Genomic DNA, 22,852 nt, shown 5'->3' with positions numbered 1-22,852 from the left:
TCCCTCTCTCTCTCTCTCCGGAGCAAGGGGGCCCATGTTGGACTGGGGAGGAGCAAGGACATTCACGGGCTGATCTTGGAACCCAAGTGTTTTGTCGTCTTTCTATTCGTTCTTGCCAGCGCTTCTCTGCGCCGGAAATATTCTGCACCTGCTGCCACCTCCCTGTCATCCAACCCGCTCTCGTCTCCCTCCCGCCCTTGGGCTGGACAAGCTGTGCGAGGTCAGTGCCCAAAGACCGCCTCCACAGCTTTCCTGCGCTGCAGCAGCGGGAATTCATCCTCCTAACCACGTCCAATCGCGGGCAAATCATGCATGTGCCCGTACCGTTCGTGACCCCTTCGGGGTGCCTCCAGCCCGGCCAGCAGCCGAATAGAAAGCATGTCATTCGTGGCTCTCGTCCCGAATCCACAGGATCCATTACCAGCCCGGACGCATCCTGTTGCGTCGCGCAATCCAATTCCTGGTCTAAACTTTTGTTCCTGAAGGGCCCCTCGCGAAAACAACCAGGGGTTCTTCGGGCACGTTCAACGCCGTAAACTGTGACATGTACAGATGTGTCTAGGGCGTGAGATGAAGTAAATAGTCGTGCGGCGACCCGCAGCCCGCTGAGATTTCTGAATGCCGTTGAGGCTTCAAAGATCCGGACAAGTACATGAAGGAAAAAAAGGAGTGACGGCGGTAGGGGGTATCTTTTCGCATTATCGCATAGAAAAAAAAGGGTACTTTTCTTGTCGAATAGTTGAAGACAAGTCGTGCGTCGATGTCGTGAAACCTCGTCGGGGCGGAGGCCAGGTCGCCCACGGCTTGCTGCCGCGGGCGCGTGCCGCCCAGCATTCGTCACTTGCGGAAACCGACCTTGTCGGCCAGGCTCCTCCAGAAGCGGCCCTTGGCGTCCTCGCTTCGAGTTCGAACCATGACGGCGTCCCGCTGCATGGGGCCGACAATGTCCTCGTCGCCTCGGCAGGGGAACTTGCCCTGCGCGTCCAGGGACTCGAGCATCCGCGGCACGACGCTAGGGAGGCAGTCTTCCACGCGTCGCCACTGCAGGTCGTCGAACGAGTCGTCGTGGGAATGCATGCGCCCGACGACGCCCACGGAGCTGCTGGAGCGGCCGCGCCCACGACCCCGGCTGTGACTGCGCGAGTGGCTGGCGGAGCCCGGGGCGGAGCGGCTGTTTTGGCGGACAATGTCGCTGTAGATGGTTTTCCACCGTCGCTCCGTCTCGGCCCACTTGGCCTCGGTCAGGGCATAGATCTTGCTCGTCTGGCCGTAGTGCTCGCCTGTCCGCACAAGGTGCTTGGTATAGTTGACCCGCGCCGCGTCCCAGTCCTTTCGGAACTTGCCCACCGTTTCCGCCGAGAGAGTTTCCAGCTCGTAGGGCAGGGGCGTGATGGTGAAGTTGGCGTGGCCCAGGCGGTCGGACCATTCGTCGTGCTCCTGCAAGATGGCAGGCAGCGGTAGGGGGAGCTCCGTGCCCGTGGGCACTTGGCGCAGAGACGTGGTAGACGGCCGGCTGCTGAGCGACGGGCGCGAGTAGGGCGGCGGCGGCGGCTGGGGCGTGGTGGGAAGCGCCGTGGCCGACACGGGCGCCACAGTGGGTGACTGGAGGGGCGACTCCTGCGGTGGCTTGCCGAGCGGATCGGTGAGAAGAGGGGGAAGAAGAGGCGTCGTGGCCAAGGAGCGGTCGCGCTCGAGGCTCGACTGCTCCTCCAGGGTCATCTCAACCATGGATGACCTGCTGAGGTCCTCGGCACTGCCATAGTAGGACATAGTAGAGCTGGAAGCCATACGGGGGGCAATCGAAAAGTCCTGGAAACGGTCGGGACTCTGCTGGTTCGAGGCCGACATGGACGAGGAGCGGCTGGACGAGAGCACGTTCTCGAGGCTCAGGTCGGCAGTGGGCGAGGATTTGAGATTGGCACGCCTACTCGACCGCCAGCGCTTGATGGTGGGCAGACGCGAGCCGAGGCGAGACGTCAGGCCGGCAAAAGGCGAGTTGTCGCTTGACTTCTTCTTGGCGGACTGGCGAGGGTCGGTTGAGCAGTCGCCGTCGCTGAGAAAGCCCATGTCGTAGTCGATGTCAAAGTCGCCCGTCATGTCGTCGGAGAACAAGCCCTCGGAGCTGTTGCGGTGCTGGCAGTCTGCATCACCTGCGACAGCAACAGGTTAGCGGGGTAGGGGTCGAGGGTACACGGCATCGACTTACAAAGACAGCTGTAGAGGCCAAAGTGCTCTGACGAGGGGCTGCTGTCGTCCTCGTAGAGCTCCATGGGGTCTTCCTGGACGTCGGGAAGCTGACGCTTCTCAGACTTGGCCGAGACATATTGGGCCGAGGGCGACGACGCTGGGCTCTCCTGCGGTGGCTGCGGCAGCAGTTCGAGCGACGACGAGGAGCTCGGGAAGCGCTGGTGGCCTCGGGGGGAGAATGTCGGGGTGACGGGCGAGGCGACATCGGACGAGGAGGAATTGGTCATGTAGTAGACGTGCGACAGGTCGGCGGCGTCGGGGCTGGCCTTGCTGTCGAATTTGCGGCGCTCTTCCACGAGCTGCGGTAGCAGCAACGGCTTGAGGTGCGGCGACATGCCTCGCGCGGGAGGGTCTGCGACCGCAGACTGTGGCCGACAGAAACAGTATGAGCGAGAGACGGTAGGCTAGGGCGAGTCGAAGGGGGAAGATGAGGTCGAGGTTGAGATGGGGGAGAGGCGAGGAGTAGAAAAGAAACGGAGACTGGAGCGGACAGAGGTGGTGGTGGTGGTGGTGGTTGGCAGCAGGCCAAAAAAAAAAAAGTACTTCTGGGGACCTGGCCCGTAGCTACCTGTAGAGGATGTGCTGGAGGTGCGGGAAAACAACAGCGGCGGCGCCTCAGGTGGTGGTGGGTGGGGACAGGACGAATGGTGGCAGGGGAGGGGGGTGCAGGGGGGTGCGGGGGTGTTTGTCAAGTACTGGCAGGTCGTCCAGGTGAAAGGCCGTACTTTTGTTGTCCAGGGCCCAGGTTGGGTATCGCCAGTACCGGGCTGGGGTAGGTACCTGCTGGCGTGCTGAGAACCGCGCGCCTCGGCGGTACCGGTACCTGGCGTTTGTAGCGGGGTGTTTCTTTCTGTGTTTCGTTTCGCGCCCCACCGGGGGCTGGTGGGTGCAGGCGGCGTGGGGCCCTGTTAGCGCCAATCGCCGTGGAAGCAACCTGACTGTATCCGACCCAGCAGGCAGGCAGGGCTTCGGGAGGTACCCGGGAGAGCTAGTGCTCTGGAGGACCTGGAGGGACCCCAACCGAAACTGGCTGACGAGGCACCACTTGCAAAGGCCCACGCCGCTCAAGCGCATTCAGGGTGGTGGTGGCCGTCGGGTACGGACGGTGCTGTCCCGTTGATAAGGATGAGGATGAGGATGATGTCTGCGGTGCCACCAAAGGACCTGGCGATGAAGGAAAGCCCGTGTCTCGGAGCCAAAGTCGGCCGAGGGCTTCGCGGAGGCTGGGGCTCTGATTTTCCTTTTTTTCTTGGTTCTTTAGCCTTGCGCCGACGACGGGACGCGGGAGGCTTGGCCGGGACGGACAGGGGCGGCGCTGAAGAGGCAGACTGCTGTGGGATATATAGTAGACAGACACTGGGTAGCCAAGGGGGGCTGCACCGGGACTGTGAAGTCGGCCGATTTCCCGGCATGTCTGGCCACGAGCAACGCCGGCCCGGGGGGGGTAATGATATTATAATATCTGACGACATTCAAGGGGACGGGGGCTTTTGATATGTACCCGTTGCTACTGGATGGGCGAAGACATTTCACGTAAGGCGCAAATGTATGTACAGTATGTATGTATGTAGATATGCAGGTGCCGTCGAGATGTGTCGACACGCGTTGAGACAGCGGGGTTTGGGTGGTGCGCAGTTACCCCGGGCAGGTTCCAATAGGCCCGTGGGGAAGCAGTACGATTGACCTCTTTTTCCTTTACTGTGCAGACAAACGAGCAATGGGTCCCTTGTACGGCAGTCGGCTGTCTGTCTGTCTGTCTGTCTGTGTGCTCGGGAATGATTGCACCACAGTTGACTTGGGATGGCAGCCGCCCTCTCTGCACACTGTTGGGCGCCATGGTCGACGAAACGGTCCACGTGTGGTTGAAGCAACAGCAGGTTGGGCGCCAAGCGGTCGGGATTCGACAACAAAGCCGGCAACGAGTGCCAAAGACGGCTGCTGGACAACAGCACCGCCGTTGCTGGTCCCTCTGCCGGTGCCTCTCGCTCTGGCTGTCTGGCTGTCTGTCTGTCTGTCTTTGCCTCGATGCACACGCGCGGAAAGGCTGCCTAGGCCGCAAAGGAAAAGCTCGCCACCCCGCGGAGGGGGGGGGGCTTGGCTTGGCCGCGTTACTGCTGCTGCTGCTGCTGCTGCGGTTCCAACGAATCTGGACTGCCGCTCGGCCACCTTTTTCTGCTCTTCTGTCGATTCCAGGCGATTTGGCTGCTGCTGGCAGGCCGTCCCAGGAAGCAAATGCGACGACGCGCGGCACGTGAGCTGGGGCCGAGGCTTGCCAGTCTGACGTGGTCTCGGCGGGCTTGGCTAAGCCTAGTACTTTGTACCTCGCGCACGTGCCGAGTCTGCGCCTCTGCCCAGGTTCCCGATACCGGGAGGACGAGTCATGTTTTTCTCTTCAAATCCATCGGCCATTGCCGATGCTGCTGCTCGACGAACCGCCCGGCGCAGGGTCTTGAACGGCGGCGGCGACACGACGCTGTGGATGAAAACGCTATGCATACATGGTCCGTTCATTCGGGCCATTGCTGGCAAGTTGCATGCAGCGTCGTCCTCGACAAGCACACACAGTGGCAGCCCATCAGGCCGTCGCACATATTCGTCTCGGACGGGCATCACGCTCTCTCGCGGCGAGTCACGATGGCGAGCCCAAGCCCGAGCGAGCGAGCGAGAAGCCTCTGGCCGGTCCCGGCTCCTTCTGACTGACTCCTCTCCGGCCTTGTCAGCTCCAGCGCAGGACTGCGGAGGCAGGCCAGCCAATGGTCGGGCGCGGGCGGGCAGGCTTCTCCATGCGGCCGGCCTCCGGGGGAGCTAGCTAGTGCGTAGCTTGTCGAGCTTCCCTGATGCTACCGATTGGGAAAGGCGAGGGCCCGGGGAGCAGCGAGAGAGGACTGCAACATGTGCGCTCCAAGTCCGCACGCGAGTGACTCCGCGCATGCACATACGGCACATGTCATTTTCCCACCTGGCTCGGGGCAAGCCGACCATGATGCCAGCACTTGGTGACAAGGAGAAGCGAGAGACGACGGCCTCGGCCGACCCAGCAGTCGTCTTACTAAACTCGTGCGTCCAAACAAGGGCCAAGGGCATCTAGGTAGGGCAGAGCCCCAGGCGAAAAGGTGCTTACAGCAACAAACTAATGTACAGTACATAGCTAGTAATCATCACCGCAACCCTGGCTGCAGTGTCCGGACAAGGAAATGCTACTCATCACTCATCCAACCTCGGTGCATGTGCCTCCTGCTGTATACTGTTCAACTATGTTAAATCCTTTTCACTCCCTGTCTTTTTCTTCTCTCTGCGCCAATTGGGAACCCGTTGCCCTCTGCAGACAGTACGTCTCCCCTCACGCGGAGGGGTGGGAAAAGCAAAGACATGGCTCATGGTTGGCCAGTCCCCAAAAGAAGACAACACGTTTCAATGCCCCATCATGCCCCATCATCAATAGGGCTTGGTTGTGCGTGATGGATCTGGCGCGGGCGGGCTACGACCGAAGAGACAGTGGCCCCGCACGCCACGCTCGGCTTCCCCAGGCGCCTCCTTTGCTTTCTTTCTTTTTTTCCTTTCTTCATTCATCTGCTCTTGCTTCTTTTGTTTGTTTTACTTTCCGCCCTGCCTTTCGTAGACGTCAATTCTTTTCCATCAACGTCAGAGCCTGCCGCTTGCCTGATTGCTTCTTCTTCCCCAACCCCACCGGCCTGGAACCCTGGTCCATGTCAATGTCAATATGCCTCTTATTTATTTTTTAGAGAGCTCCTGATGGCCGTGTTTCCTTGCCGTGCCCTGCAGGTTCATGTTCCCTTGTTCCTACGCATGCTCCCAGGTCCGGGCCCAGACGAAACAAAGAAAACACCGGGCGGTGTCAGTACACGTGGTGGCCGAGACGTAAAAGCAACATATTGCCGAGTCGAGTCGACAAAGAGGCTGTTGGTTGGCCGGCCCTTTCTTGTCTCGACCGTCGACCGCCGTGTCATGATCCTTCTCCCTGCCTCGCCCCCTTTCTCCCCCCCTCTGCCCATCTGTGCGTTGGGCAAGGGTGCGGCCTCGAGCCACGTCCGGATTTGACCTGTTCGTTGGTGTTCAAAGAGGCAAGCAAATACGAAGCAGGGTCTACTGTACATACCGAGTACGGATAGCTACAGTGTGTGTTTGGTACGTGCACGCGGAACCTTGCAGTTGCCCCGTTTGCTCTCCCAGGACAGGACTCGCGGGAGTCGACCAGCTTTGCAGAGACTGCCTTCATCCTCCGCCTACTTTCTTCTTCTCCCCGTTTCTTCCCCTTGGAACAGAACTTGTAGGGAAAAGTCAATTGAGCGAAGAAGGAAGACCGTGGGGAAGTCCCTTGGTCAAGGATACACGACATGGTGGCGCCACCGTCGACAAGCGTCGGGCGTTTCTTTGCCCTCTGCTCCGGGTGGTTTCACTCCCCCTTCCGAGCCTGTCTGGTTGATTAATTGCCATCACCCTCTGTCCCTTGCTTATATTAAGCACAGCACGCTTTCCTCGCTTGTTTCGTACCGCGATTCATTCATCGCTACCGAATGGAATCAGACAGTCCGTGTCGTCATGATCCCTTGCCCTGCCCCATCCTTGTCGGGATGGATGGGGCCCTCACGGGACCCCCCGGGCGATCTCTGGTGACCTGACACACACCCCTGGACGCTTTCTGGCACCTTCGGTTTGCGTAGGACCAACAGGCCTGGCCGGGACGGGACGAAGGAGAGTTGGCCTTGACCTCCCCTGGCTTGTTTCGTCTCGCTTGCCTGGACCATGGAATTTTCTGCTCCGTTGACCTTTGGCAACACTCGCCGACGGGATGAGAGAAACCAAAAAGAGGCGCGACGCGATCCTGGGGGGCATTGCCTGCCTACTTGAGACCGGGGGGCTTGTTGACTTCTAGCAAAGCGGAGATGGACGGATCCAACGCTTTTCTCGGGTAGACCGCACAAACCCTGGCGCCTTTGCTGACTGAAGAAGAGGAGGGAGCAAAACATGGCTCGGCAGTTGTTGGCGCCATTCGAGCCCACAGCTTCACTTGCCTTGTCTGGTCCTCGGGATCCGTGCTCGATTTTAGAACATTCTTCTACGACCGTCTGATAGACAGCGGATAGCTCTCTATCCTAGATTCCGGAGGTACTTGGACAAGTGGAGAGGGTGGTGTCTGCGTCCGGGAATTTTCCTGCTCAGATCGAGGCCGGAACTTACCGTAAGTTCCTCGTGCTGACGAAGTCTTTGTGCCCTAACAATTTGTCTGTACCTAAAGGTAGCTACGGATGTTACACCCGTGTGGAAGAGGATGAGTGTGTCTTCGCCGCCGCGCCAGTGTCGTCCTCAAGGCCACCTTGTCACCAGCAATTACCCGCCCCAAGAGCCAGGGTTGACTTTTGACATCTTGAAGCCTTGTCACCCAAGAGCTTACTCGTTAACGAGCTTCCCCGTTGAGCAATTGACTTTCTTCCGCGTCTCGGCCCGTTTAGCAACACCAAAAGAGTAGCGCCAGCGGCCCCAACTGGGAAGCTCTTCGCATATTAGCACGCTGAAGGCGGGCATGATCACTTCAGCTGAGCTCCAAGGTTGGCATGGCGTTTGCCCTTGGTGTCTACTTTGCGATGCACCGGCAGGAAACAGGTAAGGTCGGCCAGTAGATCCATCATCCAGGCCAGACCGCTCGCTCCGTGCTCAAGATGGTTGAGTACAGTACAGTAATTGCCTACCTGTCTGGCCAACTGTACCCAGCGGCCCTTGCTAATGCTTATGTACGAGGAGGGTCCTTGCTCATCAAGGATTTGACGGCGGATGGCTCCGGTCATCCTGGCTGTTCGCGATAGATGACCTTGCTGTGGCCTGTACAGGTCACTGACACGTGTGCGGGTGTTTCTACCGAAAACAAAGCAGCAATTGCAGCAATTGCCCGTACAGTACATACTGTACAGTGCGTTGGCGCTTTTCTCGTGTGTCGCCAACGAATCGAATTCATGATTGCTTCTTCCATTCAGCCTGGCAAGCGTCGGAGTCGGCATCCAGCCAGCTGGCTCGTGGTGCCTGGGAAAGAATATATCCGGCTGCTCGCTCATTCGTCCCTCGACCCAAGACGTTTCTTCTTTTAATTGATTAAAAGCAGGCGGGAAACAAGGGCGCCGATTGGGTTCCGTCTTCCCCGGCCTTGCCTTTACAGCAGTAGGGCCCAGGAAACAGGTTTCTCTCTCACCTAGCACCCAACCACCAGAGACTGGGGAGGGAACCCTGAATGCTGTCCCTACGTCAATGGGAGGAGGTTGGCTCGTCCATCAAGCCCGTACGGTGTTCCTTGACTGTACTCACACACGAACCATCGAGCTGCGCGTTTGCTTCGTTGGCGGCGGCGGTGTTGCTGGCCGAGACCTACCACCCCAAGCTCTCTCGCTCCCTACTGGACATGGACAGGCGCAGTATCATTGGAGAGGGTCGGCGACACCAACATCTCCGCGCACTGGACTTTTTGTTATCGACCAGCAGTTGGATGCTGCGCCTCCCTCGCCGCGGTACGGCCCGCCAGAGCCACAGCGTCTGACGGGAATCACGAGAAGCATAGCGCTTGCCGGTAGGTATGGCGTGCCGGGGGAGGGGGGGACAAGAGAGACGAATGGGCGCCACACACACCCTTGGGAAGACTTGCACAGCGCGTGCTGGTTCCACGGCAGCAGGACATAACACGAAGGCACAACTCGGCACGCGGGGGAGGGAGAGAGACAGGGCGTGGGAGATGGTTCGTAGATGATGATTATCTGACAGATGGATGGGCAATATCCGCAGGCAGTGCGACCTGCAGGGACAGGAGAGCGGCATGTCCAGTCGACAGCCAGCGTAGAAGCCCTTGACTGTCTGTCCCCTTGTCCGTACTCCCGCACGCACGCACGGCCAATCTCTCATCCCCTCCTCATTTGCAGAAGCCGACATTCGCCGTCCCGGGAATGCCGCCGCCGCATAGGGACAGCCTTCGGATTTGCTGTGTCCTGGACGGGACGGGAGTGAGCGGTGCCGCTGCTGCTGCATCGCCGGTAAGAGATGGGACGGGATGGCACTGATACATGTCTTGGTGCAGGCACGGCGTCATCATGGCGTGCCACCGAGCCGCGGAAAACGGCCGCGAGGCTCATGAGCGAGCCGAGTTGAGCATTCCGTTTTGTTTTCTTGGCGGGCTTCCTGCAGGACGGGAGATGCACAGGATCCTGCCCAGATGGCGATCTTGATTGGATCCGGTGCTTGGCATTCTGCTCGAGCCCAATGCGCCACGATAAAAGGGGGCACTTTCTGGAGAGGCATTCCGGTGGGTAGCTTGCATACATACAGTACAGCCCTTACGTGCATGCGCGCGTACGTTCTTGTAGATGCACTCATACATGCAGACATGGAGCGAGAGAGGCGGCCCTTTCTTACCTACAGCACTCTCAGGGTCAACAATATCTACACTGCTCCGTGCTCCTATCCAGGAGCTCCCGGCCTGTTCAGGCCAGGTCAGGTTTGTGTTTAAGAGCAGCACGTGTCTCGTCCTCCGTCCAGGATCGGCGAGTTTGTGTCCATGCCGTACAATGGGCTCTTGTCTCGGCGGCTAAGGGATTGTCTAACTGTGTCCTGTCTAATTCCGCCTGACACGTCTATTTTGGCACTCCTTCGGTGCGTTTCGGCCGCAAGTCTCACCTTTTCATGCTGTCTCTGTGCCTCCGGAGAGCGGCAAACAAACGCAAACCCGGCCGTCGCCCGAAAACCCCGAAGACAGACTACTGTAGGGGAGGCAATGGCTTGAATCCGATCGAACGGGCAGCAGGTCCTGCCGGGAAGAGCCCTCCATCCCATCCGGCCGGCGAGCCTTGCCAGGAACATGGGCGACCGGCCGCGGACCCCGTCCCCCGACCAACAAGAGGAGCGGGAAGGAAGAGGGAAGAAAGGGGAGAAGGAAAAAAACTCCGCCGCGAGGCATTTTCTGCTGCGTACCTTGCATTAGTGGCCCACCCTCTTCTTGTCCTGGAGGAGGGATCGTTTGCCGCGCGGCGTGATTTGCGATCCACGACGGCCGGCCAAGAACGGTGGGCAAGGCCGAGTTTAAAATACAGTAGGAACGGGTCATGTTTACGGCTTTTTCTACTGTACATACATGCTGCTGGATTGCTGTCGATGGCAACCCTGGCCTCCGTGTTAATGGGTGGGGTGTTGTGGGGGACGGGAGGGAGGGAGAGCCCGGCCACGCTTCGAGGCCCTTTGTCTCGGCTGATTGTTCAAATTACCGCTCCTGTGGGCTGTCGTTGATCCCCCGGTTGTTACATGCAGCTGACGTTGAGTTGATGACTTTCTTCCACACGCGGCCATGTCAATCAGGGCCAAGAGAAAGAGGCCAGAGAGTGGCATCATCTGCATGTAAGTCCATCTTTGTCGTGCTTTATCACGACGTTGCATTGCCATCTCTACCCACTGTTTCCGTACCTACATACACGGGCGTATGTCGGTACGCATGCGAGTAAGTATGTAGATGCAGTCCATCACCCCTGTACTCCGTACAGTAGCTGTAGATACTGTCGGGTAGTGGCAAGATGGATGGGAGACAGTGTGCCTCGAAGACGTCATTTATCGCAAGTCTTTCGTCTTTGCTTTCTTTTTCGGATTCTTTTCAGCTCCACCGTTGCTGGGTTGGTTAGTTGCTGCCGTGGACGTTGCACCGTTCTTCCTTTCTCACCCATTACTGTACAAACGGCTTTAGCTTTCCGTCTGAAGGAGCAAATCTGGCCAAACGGGATGGCGGGCCGATGTGGTAATAATTACAGTGCGCTCGGTTTGGGTGTAGGGAGGTTCCGTAGATACAAGCACATGCAATGCACGCATCGCATCTTGAGAGCCATCGTGGACCGGGCCGCGGTGTCCGTGTCGACGGCAGCACGTGCAGTGCATTACACACAGACATGCCTTGGGCTCGTACTCGTAACCAAGGCTGGGACAAGACAGGAGGGGCCGTTCACATGTCGACGATGCTGAGTGGGATGCAGCAGCAGGCCGATGAGGACGGCGACGTGGGTAAGGTATGGACGAATCGTGTCTGTTATCTGCTCTTCATCTGGTTCCTGCAGAGCACGCAATAACGAAGGGTGAGTCGATGGCTAAGAGCTGCCCGGAAAGTGGGCCGGATAGTGTTGTTTTTCTTCAATGCATGTTGTGTGCTTCTTGTCTACGAGTAGCGGGCCTCTTGTTTCCACCGCGCGAGAGAAAAAGAGTGGCGACGTGTGTTGTTGCTCTTTGGCCAACGGTGGAAAACCCTTCAATATTGGCGATCGAGACCGTTTGCTCGACCACACGCCCCCTCCACCTATCTTCCACCTACCCTCCACCTACCTCGGCCAACGAAAAGCAAGCCAGGAAACAAAAGAGAGAAGAATAGAAGACGCCAAAGAAGACGCCAAAGAAGACATGCTCCAGCCATCCACCCCACGGCTAGACCGCTCGACACAATGCTCTTGTGTTGGGAGGGCGCCAACGTGAGCAAGCAGTCACACGTGGGCATGTACACACATGTAGGAACGAAACGTCCTCTCGGTCAATTGAGTTTAGGCGTGGATCCGTCTCGTGGACGTTAAACTCGTAGACGATGGCGGCAGGCTATGCGTAGAGGCACTCTCGCACCCGATGACAAGACATACAGTCCGGCGTGGGACGAGGTGGGCAGCATTCATCCTGAGTTTTGCTTCACCGAGGCTGACCTGCATAGAGCTCGCTGCCGCGAACGTCGACGATCCATTCCAAACCATCCGGCCCATCTGGGGCCAGCATTGGCCAGGGGAAAAGCTTTTCCCTAGGATCTGCCCCGTGGTTAGCGGCCGTTTCCTTCCTGGACCCCGGACAAGCCAATCGTTTGGCCGACCACGTTGAATGCCAAGGCGAACTGCTCTGGGTCAACTAACTCTCGCTCGGTCTCTGGCTCTCGGCACTTTTCCTCCATGGCCGGAGACGTTTCTGTGTGAGTCTCGACGGCAAGCCAAGGTTCAATACGGGGGGACTTGTTTAGAGTACCAATGAGTCGTTCCCCTATGGCCGTGCTGCATTGTCGAGGCAAATGCCACAGACAAACACCAATATATGGGCCACCCCGCCCAATAAATCCCCTCCTTTGCCACGCCGCGGCGCCGCAACGGCTCTCGCTCGCTCGGGCGGCCGAAAGGAAGGATGGAGGCGAAGCCCGTCACGGGAGGCGCCGGTGTGGCCGTCGCTCCCATTCGTCGGGCCGGGTCTCATCTTTGGGCCCAACGCCGATTCCGGCCTTTTGGTCCATTGTGCGCCCGTCTTGGATTTTTTTTTTACATCGGGTTTCTTTGCATTGTCGATAGACTTTCTTTTTGTTGTCTTATTTTAGGTTTCGACGGCTCTGCTTTGAGTCTATTCTTGCTTTGGCCCAGACAACATACCCAACCAGGTGATGAGGAGGACGAGGGAACGATCGCCTGCCGGCCTTTGCCCCCTCCTCGCTCTTGCTCACCGAGGCTAGGAATGTGTCAGGCTCGGCTCGGCGGATGCGGAGGGGACGCCCAGAGGGCCGAGCAGGCAGACTGCCGTCTTCACCGATGCTGCCCATGACGGGCGGTGTGCGGTTTACGTGCATACGTAGGCCAACGGCGAGCTTGGACTTTTCCATGGATGCATGGACTGACTAACCTCTCGCTTCACGGAGCGACGATGACGAAGCCAGCTCGAGGCGTCTGTCTGTCAGATGCCTCGTGCCCAGGCACATGCTATAAGTGCCAATGTACTACTTGGGTTGGCAAATCACCAACCGACAACATCGAACCAGAGCCGACATGCATAAATACATACGTACAGTGCAGTAAATACGTGGATGCGTGTGGTTCGACCGCACCGTCTCCCTCGTGGCGCCAAGTGGTTTGGGATAGAGAGAGACCTTGGACGTGCGGCCTCTAAATCCAGCGGGCATTTTGAGCTGCCGCCGATGAGAGCGTGCATCTGAGACAACAATGACTTGGCGGTGGCTTGGATCGCACAGCACTGACTACTCCGTCCTACTCCCATGGCATTATCGCCGGCGGTCAGAGGACAGGAGACACGGTGCGACATGGCCCTGGGCAGCGGGCAGGGCAGCGGCTTTTCTTTGAGATGAGAGGTCACTTTCCTTCCGTCCGTCTCTAACTGGTGCGAAATACGGCCGTGTCTGCTGGAAAGCACCGAGTCTCTACCCGTGGGGGATCAACAAGCCTTGTGCTCGGCAGACGTGATGTTCTATGACGGGCTGACCACTATGCTAAGCCTGGCTTGCTCGCTGTTACCAGAACCTCATGCTAACTTCCAGATGCCAGTGGCAGAGATGAGCGGCATCTGGCCCAGCGGCTTACGGAGGCTCGGCTCCAGGGGCAAATCATTCATTCTCACCACGCTGCTTTGCAAGCGCCTGTTTGCAGGTCGATCCGTACTATCTACCCTTTCCACTAAAGAGATAAAAAGAATCGTCCTTGCAAAGTATGACCGGTGCCAGAGCCTCGTACGCACCAGAGAGTGTCTCGCAGTATCTGACTGAGGCTGCATTGCCGACACGTCTCGTAGGTCGACTCACCTTTGTCGCCATGTTAGAATTGTCCATTATAAATGAAATTTGTTCATCACTCTAGCACATACGGTCATACCTGCAAGAAAGTACCCGCTCTCGTCTGCTCGCGGTTAGTTAAGCTTGTAAGGGGCAGATTAGTAGTTGGATCGGAGACGGCCAGCGAACACCGGCTGCTGTATGTTTTTTTTGCCCATCTTCCCCTTCGCTATGACGGGCTCGAACCTCCTAGCAGTAAATCACCAGGCTGCAGGCTGATGAGTGTACAAAGAGCCTGAGAGCCAATCTTATGCCACTCAAATGTTCTGGTCCCGTTATTTTGGTCGCTTAGAACTCCTTTCTCGCTCCGTCCATAAATGTACATAGAACCACCGAGGGGCTGATCGGGTCATGGATGTCGACACTCACAATCCCATCAAGATTCCCCATCAGACTGCTGCCGATATCTCTCGTGTTCCGGTTTCACGCGCCGCAATCTTACTGTGCCGGCTGACGGTGTTCAGCCATGAAGCAGCCAGATTGCCGTGACGCCTGCCAACCACCCAGACATGCAGCATGGGTGGGAATCAAAAGGCTCATTCGATTTCCTATTATGGCCTCGAAGAGTCAGAGAGGACAGACGAGGGTTCAGCCTTTGTTTCTCCTCCGTCTGGTTCGTGAGAGGCACCGCCAAAGCAAATATCGAGACATCCACAGCTCAACCTTGTCGGCGGCTGGGCCATGCCTCGGATGCCTGGCCTCGCGATGCTTCACAGCCGGTACCAAACAATCTTCCTCGTCCTTGGTGAGACACCCGAGACACCTCATCGAGCGCTGCCTATAAACGCCAGCCAGTCGACAGCAAGGAAGCAAGCATCATGTGGTTGAAGACGCCATCCATGGCCGGTTCCCTCTCTTCAGTCCGGTCTTGTCCATTCGCATCTCGCGTCGAATGCTATGACTAACAGGGAAAGGCGACTTTGCATCTCACCGCGATTCCCTTGGCTTAGACCGGCGCACTTGCATAGCGCTCGCTTGTCTCCCAAGCATGGCCAACCGCGGCGTCTGCACAGCCCAACGGCGAGGCCTGGAAGCAGCTTCGTCACCAATTAGGAGCCAACCCGGTTTGGCTACCAGGTGCTGGGTACTATTCATGCCGTGGCACTTGGTCGTTTCCGCGGTTCTCGGCCGCGACATGGGTCGCTCACCTGGTGCCAGCTATTGGCAGTTGGTGCTACGAATACCCATAGCCCAGGTGAGATGGTTGGGTATGAAGAGAGCTGTTGGTTGCACACACACCCGTTTCTACCCCCTTGGAAGGGAAAGACGCTTACTGGACGAACACGCCGCCAAGTGGCCCATCTGATCGACGAGACCTGTGACGTCAAGTGGATGTCACAGGTCCGGCTTTGGTGGGCGGTCAGCGGATTACCCCGCAGATTACCGCCGATTACCCGCTTGCCCTTGACATCACCTCTGCCGGGTTGATGTCATCTTCGGAGCGCCATAAAGCGCGAAAGCCGGGACCGACGACGAGAAAACCAGTTCGACTGGATAGCCTGCGTTTGTGCGATCAGAATGCACCCTGTCTAAGGTCCTACATCCTGTCGGTTGCGAGGTTGCGGTGATTTGAAGCATTTTCTAGCCTTGACGCACTGGAGCTACAGCGGCGCTTAGCGGATGCATACCCTGTCTACAGGCCACTACCGCTGACTGTAGCGACGCAGCCCCTGACGGCCTGGGGCACTTTCGCCGCCAAGGTCCTCGTCATTCTATCAGACGGGTGTTCAAAATCACTGCGCCATCGACTTTTCGCTACCACCGACGTTGAATTGCCCCGACGCACGTTTGTGTCCTTTTTCGCCTTGCCTGTCCTTTCGGATGGCCTTGAACAACTTATCCAAAGAGCTGGGTCCACGTTCTTCGTCCATTTGCCTCGCCACGATATCTTCAGTTAAGCCGTCCGACTGGGCCCGCCTCCGAACCTCATCGACGATGATCTTGCGCGTGGAAAGGTAATTCTTCTCTGCAGATGGCCGCCATCGAGCACCCCAGTCTCGCTCAAGAGAATCCACAGAAGGCATTTCGCCCCAGCCCTGCCGCCAGAGACGCAGCAGCTCCTGTACAGATTTGACAGAACGGGGAGCTTGAAGCTCGGAGGTTCGCGCGGCCCAGGCGGCTCGCCATGCGCTCTTCCTGGGGGCTTGCCCTGGCCCGCTTGCACCATTCCTGCTGCTGCTCTAGAGAGCGGAGCGTATGTCGGACCGCCCGCTTGCGAAGGGCCTATCTCGGACCTGAGGACCGTCTCTCGTGGAGCGCGGCGCCTCTGTTGATGAGCTCCGCGATCTCCGCATGTTGACCTGCAGCACCTTGGCCGGGGCTGAAGGTGACGGTGTAGGTGGCCTGCGCAAACTCATCCAACTTTGTGCATAGTTCGTAAGAAGCCCCCAAAAGGTCTAGATGTCTTCGCTCAGCTAACTGCTCGGCTGCGACCTGTTGAGTCAGTACTGTGCGCAGCTTCTCCGCAACCACCGGGATCGCTTTTTGAATGACCGTGGTATGGCTGTCTTCGTGGTCCCGTGTGCATGTGTCTTGAACTTTGCTGGCGAACGCTTCAAACTCGGGGCAAGAGAAGACCGGATCCTGAAAGATAGGATGGTCGGGGTAGGACTCGCGAAGGAAGACAGCGTCCTGCAGGAGCACCTCTCGAAGCCACTCCAGGAGTTCCAAGAAGGCGCCGGCGGCCATGTTCTGCTCCACCCGAGATCTGAGAAAGGGCTACTGTGGGCCTCTTTCCATTTGTCGAGTTGAGGCCAGACCTGCACGAGTAGCACCACAGGCGGCCTCACGGTGGCCCGGGGCACGAAATAAGACCCCGACCATTCAGGGTCAAAGTCGGCCACGGCCTCCTGAATTCGAAAGGCAGGAAGTCAGATAGCAGCCGGTCATTTGGTCTCCGTTATTCCAACGACCGGCTCGGCGGATCTGTATAGTTCGGGTCAGCCCAGGCCAGGGGTTGGCGGCTTGCCTAGGGCAGATGACATGCCTGGCCTTCATCCACCCGGCCATGTCGGCGTTTTGCGTCGCGGCCACTCTAGGCGCGTGGCTGACCTTGGAGACCTTGATGCCGGCCTTCTTGTAGAACCTGGACGTCCATTCTCGGGCAGTCTGGCCCGACAACGGAGCTGTATATTCGGTGAGTGAAAGGGTCGATGCACCCTCTGAGTTATGGGATTCCGGTGAATGCCATCACGCTTACCTTGAGGCTCCTTCGCCGATCGGCGGAGCACCTTCGTTTCATACCAGTCTTCGCTTCTTTGGAAGACGGAAACCTTTCCGCCTTTTCTACCTGCCAGCGCCAGAAAAGCCAGAACGCGAGGGCGCCGATGAGACAAGATCGCGGATCTCGATGCCGCAAAGCAGATCCATACTCCATGCGGCCGTGCTGGTTGGTCTTCCCACAGTTCATCACGACAACCAGCGCCTTCGTGGTATACCCTGGGCCTTGAAGCCCTCGTTGGGTAAGTCCAGGGAAAGCAGTCTGCCAACTCCATCGGCAGGCGGTTGCCGGACCGCAGCAGCATGTGGTTCCCGAGCAGAAAGTCCACCTGCGTCCTCAGGGCGCAGGCGATCTCTCCTCTCGGACCATGCCACGTTGGTGTGGTCGGGCATCTGCGCCGGCGCATACACATCTCTCAGAGTTCCAACTCCCTGTCCATGTATTCCTTCCTCTTCCGGCTCCAAGTCGTTGCAAGAATGCTGCGTTTGAGCGCCTTCAGTGCCACCCCGTGGCCGGGCCGCAGGATTGACTCCCGGCTCTTCTGCTCGTCGTAAAGCTTCTGTATGGCCGAGACGTAGCCCCGTACAGTATTATACTGTAGTTTGAGCGTGGACTCATACAACTCCAAGTCGGAGTCTGACTCGTATTCGCTACCTCCGCCGCCTACAACGATGGTATCTGCTGGGGGAAGCTGGGTGTTAGTATGATGGGCTGGCTCAGTCCGACGACCACATCCCGTGATCAACATCTGTTACCTGATGGTGCTCTGCGTCTTTTCACGGCCCTCTTGGCTTCCTGAGCCTCGAGGTGTCGTTTTCTTTCATCGGCGACCCTCTTTCCTTTCTTTGGAGGACGTGATGCCACTACCTCCTTCATGAAGAGCAAGAGCTTTCCTTCATCGACCAGGTCTCCCGGTAGCTGTTGGCCCTGTGGTACCGAGGCCGGCCAAACGTCCGGGATCGCAGGCCAGTTGGCTTGACACCACTCCTGTGAGGCAGTCAATGCATGGATCTACATGAAGATTGCAGGGCGCGCATGCGGGCTTGCCTTCCATTCTTCCTGCTTGGGACGATAATTTCGCTTCGTATTCTTCGGCTGGGTGTTCTCCAGATCTAACAGGTAGTGCTCAATGGCCGCCCTGACCCGGGGATCCTCTATCGCGTTCGACATGGTGCAGGCGGTCGCCGTCGCGACGGTGGCAATGGAGGAGGTGGTGGAGGAGGTGGGAGGAGGGAGGTGGAGCGCAACGCGCGTGAGCGAGACCGAAATCGAAGGTCTCGCGCAGGGCCCCGCGGGCGTGGACCTTCGATTTTGCCGTCCGATGGCGGTAATCCGACTAAGAAAACGCCAGCCCCGCAGGGCCGGGCCTTCGAAAACGACATGGTTTTGCGTGGGGCGGGGCGGTAATCCGATTACCGGATGACCGGTCAGCCGGCCCCGGGACCTGTGACACCACCCGTTACTTTTCTGGGTCCCCCACGGGTACCCGTGGGGCCCCAATTTACAAGTCTAGCCCTGACGCAGTAGGCATGGGGATCTGAGTCTCGGTCTCGGTGCAGAGCGCAGTGTCAAGGGAAGAACCACACCATCCAACTTGTTCCAAGACAAGGGCTGCCTTCCAACCCATGTCTCTCATGCGCGTTTCAGCTCTATACGAAGCTGACGTGGTGAACTGCGACAGACCGCTATTTCAGCCTGTTACACAGCTCGTGCCGGGACATGAGCATGCTTAGCCGCGTCTTGGGTATTTAATCCTTTCAGGCACGTCACTGTCACTACTCAGTTTCGTCGTTACTCCATGTTCCAATAACAGCGTTTAACAGTTGAAATTCAAAGAGTGACAGACTACAAACAGATCACTCAAGCCCGCTAACATGGACATACGTACCCTAGGTACAACATTATTTTCGCTGCTCCTGGCTTACAGGGCAGCAATTATTTTCTACAGGCTCTATTTGCACCCCCTGGCCAGATTTCCCGGTCCGAAGCTGGCGGCAGCCTCAACCCTATACCGCGCATACTACCAGTGCTGGAAGCATGGGAAGTTGCTACACAAAACCATTCACCTGCAAAAACAATACGGTAACTCCATATATCACTCAGATAGATCTTGTCTAAGAATCATTTAGGGCCAGTTATTCGCATTTCTCCAAACGAGGTAACCGACCGATGCACGGTTTGTAGTATGGTATTTTGGGCAGCTACTTACAATTGGTAGCTGGAGTTCTGCAGTCCGGCAGCATTTTACGATATTTATTCTAGCACATTCAATGGAATTAAAGATCCAAACTTTTACGCTCACCTTCGTGGCGAGACCGACTCATTCTTCAGCATGAGTGACCCGGCACTGCACAGAGCACGCTTTGACCCGTTGTCCTCATTGTTTGCAAACAGGCATGTTGATCGGTGCGAGCCTAGTATCAGAGAAAATGTAAGTTCTTCCTGAGCGGCCCTGGATTGACCTTGTCTTGCTGATTCTAAGGAGGTGGAGAGGTTCAGCAGCCTCCTCTCACTGAGGGCGCAAAACGGTCTGCCCTGCAATCTGGCCAAGGGCTATCGTTCACTTTTTCTGCGCATAATTAACGAGTTCATTTTCAGTTACATTCCTATAGACCTGAGATCCTTAGCAAGCGAGGACTTTGATGATCCGGTTACTGTTGCCATTGGCAACGCAATCAACTGGACACTGTGGTTTGCCAGGAACTTTCCAAGATTAAATGCTGCTGTTAATCACCTACCCCGCTCATTAGTGTCATTGGCAACTGGCGCTTTTGACGGGATGTATCAGGTGTCCGACGTAGGTTCTTCAAACCTCAAGGTGTTCCACAAGCACTTACATCTCATACAGATTGTGGCAGATCTTGTCCGCCTTGAGAAAAGACAGACCGCACAGAAAAATGCGGACTGCATAATGCAGCGCCTCATTAACGCTCATTTGAGAAGTGAGTCAAAGATGGCCACGCCTCTTTCGGATGCGGTCCTGCGGTCTGAGGCTTTTGGAGTTTTGCTGGCTGGTGGCTTTGACCAAGCAAATATTCTGGCTTTCGGCACGTTCATGACGTCGCAGGACCCGCAACTGCAGAAACGTCTGTATGAGGAGCTCCAATCTGCTTGGCCCGACGTTCGCACTTCTGTGCCGCCATATGAGATTTTGCGTCATCTTCCCCTGCTTGTGGGTATTCGCTGTATACGACGCACAAATGCATTTCTAACGAAAGAATACAACGAACACAGAACGGAGTAGTTAGAGAGAGTATACGTCTAAATGGTTTAGCAACTGGGTTTGCCCGATTAGTCGGCCCAGGTGGTGCCAAAGTCGACGGCCATAGCATCCCTGCAAAGGTAAAAGCCCACTGTCTCGGTCACATCGCTGTTCGCCTTTTATAACCCCCTACAGACTGTCGTTGCCGCGTCTTCGTATTTTGTACATATGGATGCGGCAGTATTCCCTGATACGGATAAGTTTAAACCCGAAAGGTGGACCACCGCGGACCAACCTAATTCGCTCGTGGCCTTCTCGAGGGGACGAAGGATGTGTCGCGGTGAACGGTATGCCGTGTAATGAATCGTATTTTCCTCTACCGCAGCTAACTTCCACGGTAACCTGACAGCTTCGCACTTATTGAGATTTTCACTACATTTGCCACTGTTTTTCGGAGATTTCACGTTGATCCACATAACATGTCGTCAGTACCCCAATTGTCACTTCGAGGATCTTGCTTGACACGTCTCAACAGGGAAGAAGACTTCGCATGGGACCAATACTTCGCCATAATATATACAGGGAAGCCCCTGGAAGTCATTTTGAAAGAAAGGATAGACTAGAGGCGAATTGGGAAGCAAGCCATACCAGCGACATTCGACGGTGTGCGTCTGGTTATAGCATTTCTTCGGTTGCGGCGGCGAGTATCCACAACGGTTCTAGTTCCGAATATAAATTGTCGTTACTGTTACTCTCAAGCATAGGCTTGAGAGCACAGTAGAGGAAATAGGGGCATAGAAAGGTAAATTTAGTAATATATATCTTTGTTGAGGAGAGAGAGTGGGCATAAGAGGCCACAGTCATGCTCAGTAGACCCAATAGTCATGCACAAGGAAGCCTGCCTGAACAACATGACTCCCCTAGCCCAAGGACACTATGTAGGCCTAACTCAGGTATAGGAATATCCTATTGCCCTCTTTTAGCTAGCTATATATAGTCACTGTACCTATATAAGCCCCTCCCTTGTCCCAATAGATAGACGAAGATATACATCACTAAATTCACCTTTCTATGCCCCTATTTCTTCTACTATGCTCTCAAGCCACTGCTTGAGAGTTATAAGCCCGGCCTACACGGCTAGACTATCTTTTGCCCGCCGATATTACCTTTAAAGCTATTTACGAGCTATTAACGCCGTTATAACGCTTAAATTATAGTATTAAGGCAAGGAACCTAGCTATACTAAGGGGCACTACTAGAAATACACGAATTATACGAATTACGTATCCCTTAAAGAAGGATATTACTTATTAAGCTAGAACCCCTTATTTTCCTAAGATAACGTTAAAGGAAGTAAGAGGGGATAATTATATCGTAAGACTAAAGGAAAGCCTTAATTAGACCCTATAGATTAGGGGGATTAAATCGTGGGCCTAGACTCACGAGATTTAGGAATATACTAACCTAGACGGCATAAAGGAGCTTAAATAGCCCTAATAGCCGGACTAGGAGCAATTTATTGTTAACCTTAGAGGGAGACCTTCTTAACGAGAAGATAAAACCGAGGCTACGTTCCTAGCGAGCGAATAGCTATAACGAACGATACTAGGATATAAAGGACTTTCGCAACCTTAAGAAAAGGTTCTAGCTATAATTCGATCGCTATAAGGTCTAGTAGAAAGCCCTAATCGCACTCGAAGAATTAATTAAGAAAACGATTAGTAAAGGGCTTTAGGGGATAACCCTAATATATAATAGCCTAAGAGAGAAAATTATGGAATTAAAGAAGTAAGCCCTACCTTTAGGGGTAAAGGAGAAAAAGCTAATTTACGAGAGATATACGACCTTTATTAATAAAAGAGGCATACGAGACTAGAAAGCATAGGTAGAATAGCTCGACTAAATTATTATAGATTTACGAGACCTTAAGGTCGATATACTTAACGATATAAGAATTAGATAAGACTTTCTTATAGCGGTAGACGAGTAGGACCTATATTAGTCCATAATAATAAGGGCTCTCGACCTCTATAATAAAAGACACGGTAAAGATTAACTTCCCCTAAGGAACCTAATCGCTAACTTTAAATAAGAATATACCTATAGAAAGAAGTCGTAACTACCCGTAAAAAGGGGAAGCGCTAATTAAATTTCTAGGAAATTAGACACCTAAGCTAAATGCGCTAGCTATAAGTAGCACGTTAATAGCTTAATAAGCTAGTAGGAAAATTGCTACTTACTATAGGTAATATATAATAAGAAGCCCTTAATAGGCTAGAAATATAGTGATCTAGCTAAATAGAATATCGAAAAACGGCTAAAGGACTATTTAAACGAGAAAGTAAAATGCATAGCCTAGACCCCTAATTCCTACCCTAAAGGAAGAGAACTAGCAGATACTATTATTAGCAATAACGGGCTAGGAAAGACTATTAATATAGTTACTTTATCTAGGGTAAATACGGCTATAAAGGGAACGCCGTTACTTACCGATAAATTAATATATAACTTAGGGGCCGATATTAACCTCTTTAATAACCTAGGTTAGTTCTAGGAAGGAACCTTTAAGTAGGGTTCT

General features: G+C 55.5%; 4 protein-coding genes across 4 annotated transcripts; 1 reads left to right on the top strand and 3 right to left on the bottom strand.

The window, feature by feature from the left end:
- Positions 1-837: 837 nt before the first annotated feature.
- On the bottom strand, positions 838-2,582 carry HRG_10545 (only proline and serine are matching in the corresponding protein; the record flags this gene model as incomplete). The annotated part of the gene is made up of 2 exons (XM_044869016.1): positions 838-2,150; positions 2,207-2,582. The coding sequence occupies 2 exons, from the start codon at positions 2,580-2,582 to the stop codon at positions 838-840; spliced, it is 1,689 nt and encodes a 562-aa protein (XP_044715758.1).
- Positions 2,583-12,073: 9,491 nt separating this feature from the next.
- Positions 12,074-12,202, bottom strand: HRG_10544 (uncharacterized protein; the record flags this gene model as incomplete). Its single annotated transcript, XM_044869015.1, has 1 exon — positions 12,074-12,202. The coding sequence occupies one exon, from the start codon at positions 12,200-12,202 to the stop codon at positions 12,074-12,076; it is 129 nt and encodes a 42-aa protein (XP_044715757.1).
- Positions 12,203-16,075: 3,873 nt separating this feature from the next.
- On the bottom strand, positions 16,076-18,242 carry HRG_10543 (centromere DNA-binding protein complex CBF3 subunit; the record flags this gene model as incomplete). The annotated part of the gene is made up of 8 exons (XM_044869014.1): positions 16,076-16,213; positions 16,301-16,559; positions 16,854-16,977; positions 17,052-17,141; positions 17,290-17,464; positions 17,578-17,750; positions 17,828-18,059; positions 18,120-18,242. 8 exons carry the CDS (start codon positions 18,240-18,242, stop codon positions 16,076-16,078), a joined length of 1,314 nt encoding a protein of 437 aa, XP_044715756.1.
- Positions 18,243-19,851: 1,609 nt separating this feature from the next.
- Positions 19,852-20,316, top strand: HRG_10542 (cytochrome p450 domain-containing protein; the record flags this gene model as incomplete). Its single annotated transcript, XM_044869013.1, has 1 exon — positions 19,852-20,316. The coding sequence occupies one exon, from the start codon at positions 19,852-19,854 to the stop codon at positions 20,314-20,316; it is 465 nt and encodes a 154-aa protein (XP_044715755.1).
- Positions 20,317-22,852: the final 2,536 nt, after the last annotated feature.

Source organism: Hirsutella rhossiliensis (assembly GCF_020360975.1).
Source record: "Hirsutella rhossiliensis strain HR02 chromosome Unknown scaffold00016, whole genome shotgun sequence".
NCBI classification, from domain to species: Eukaryota; Fungi; Ascomycota; class Sordariomycetes; order Hypocreales; family Ophiocordycipitaceae; genus Hirsutella; species Hirsutella rhossiliensis.
This window is presented reverse-complemented; position numbering and strand designations above follow the sequence as displayed.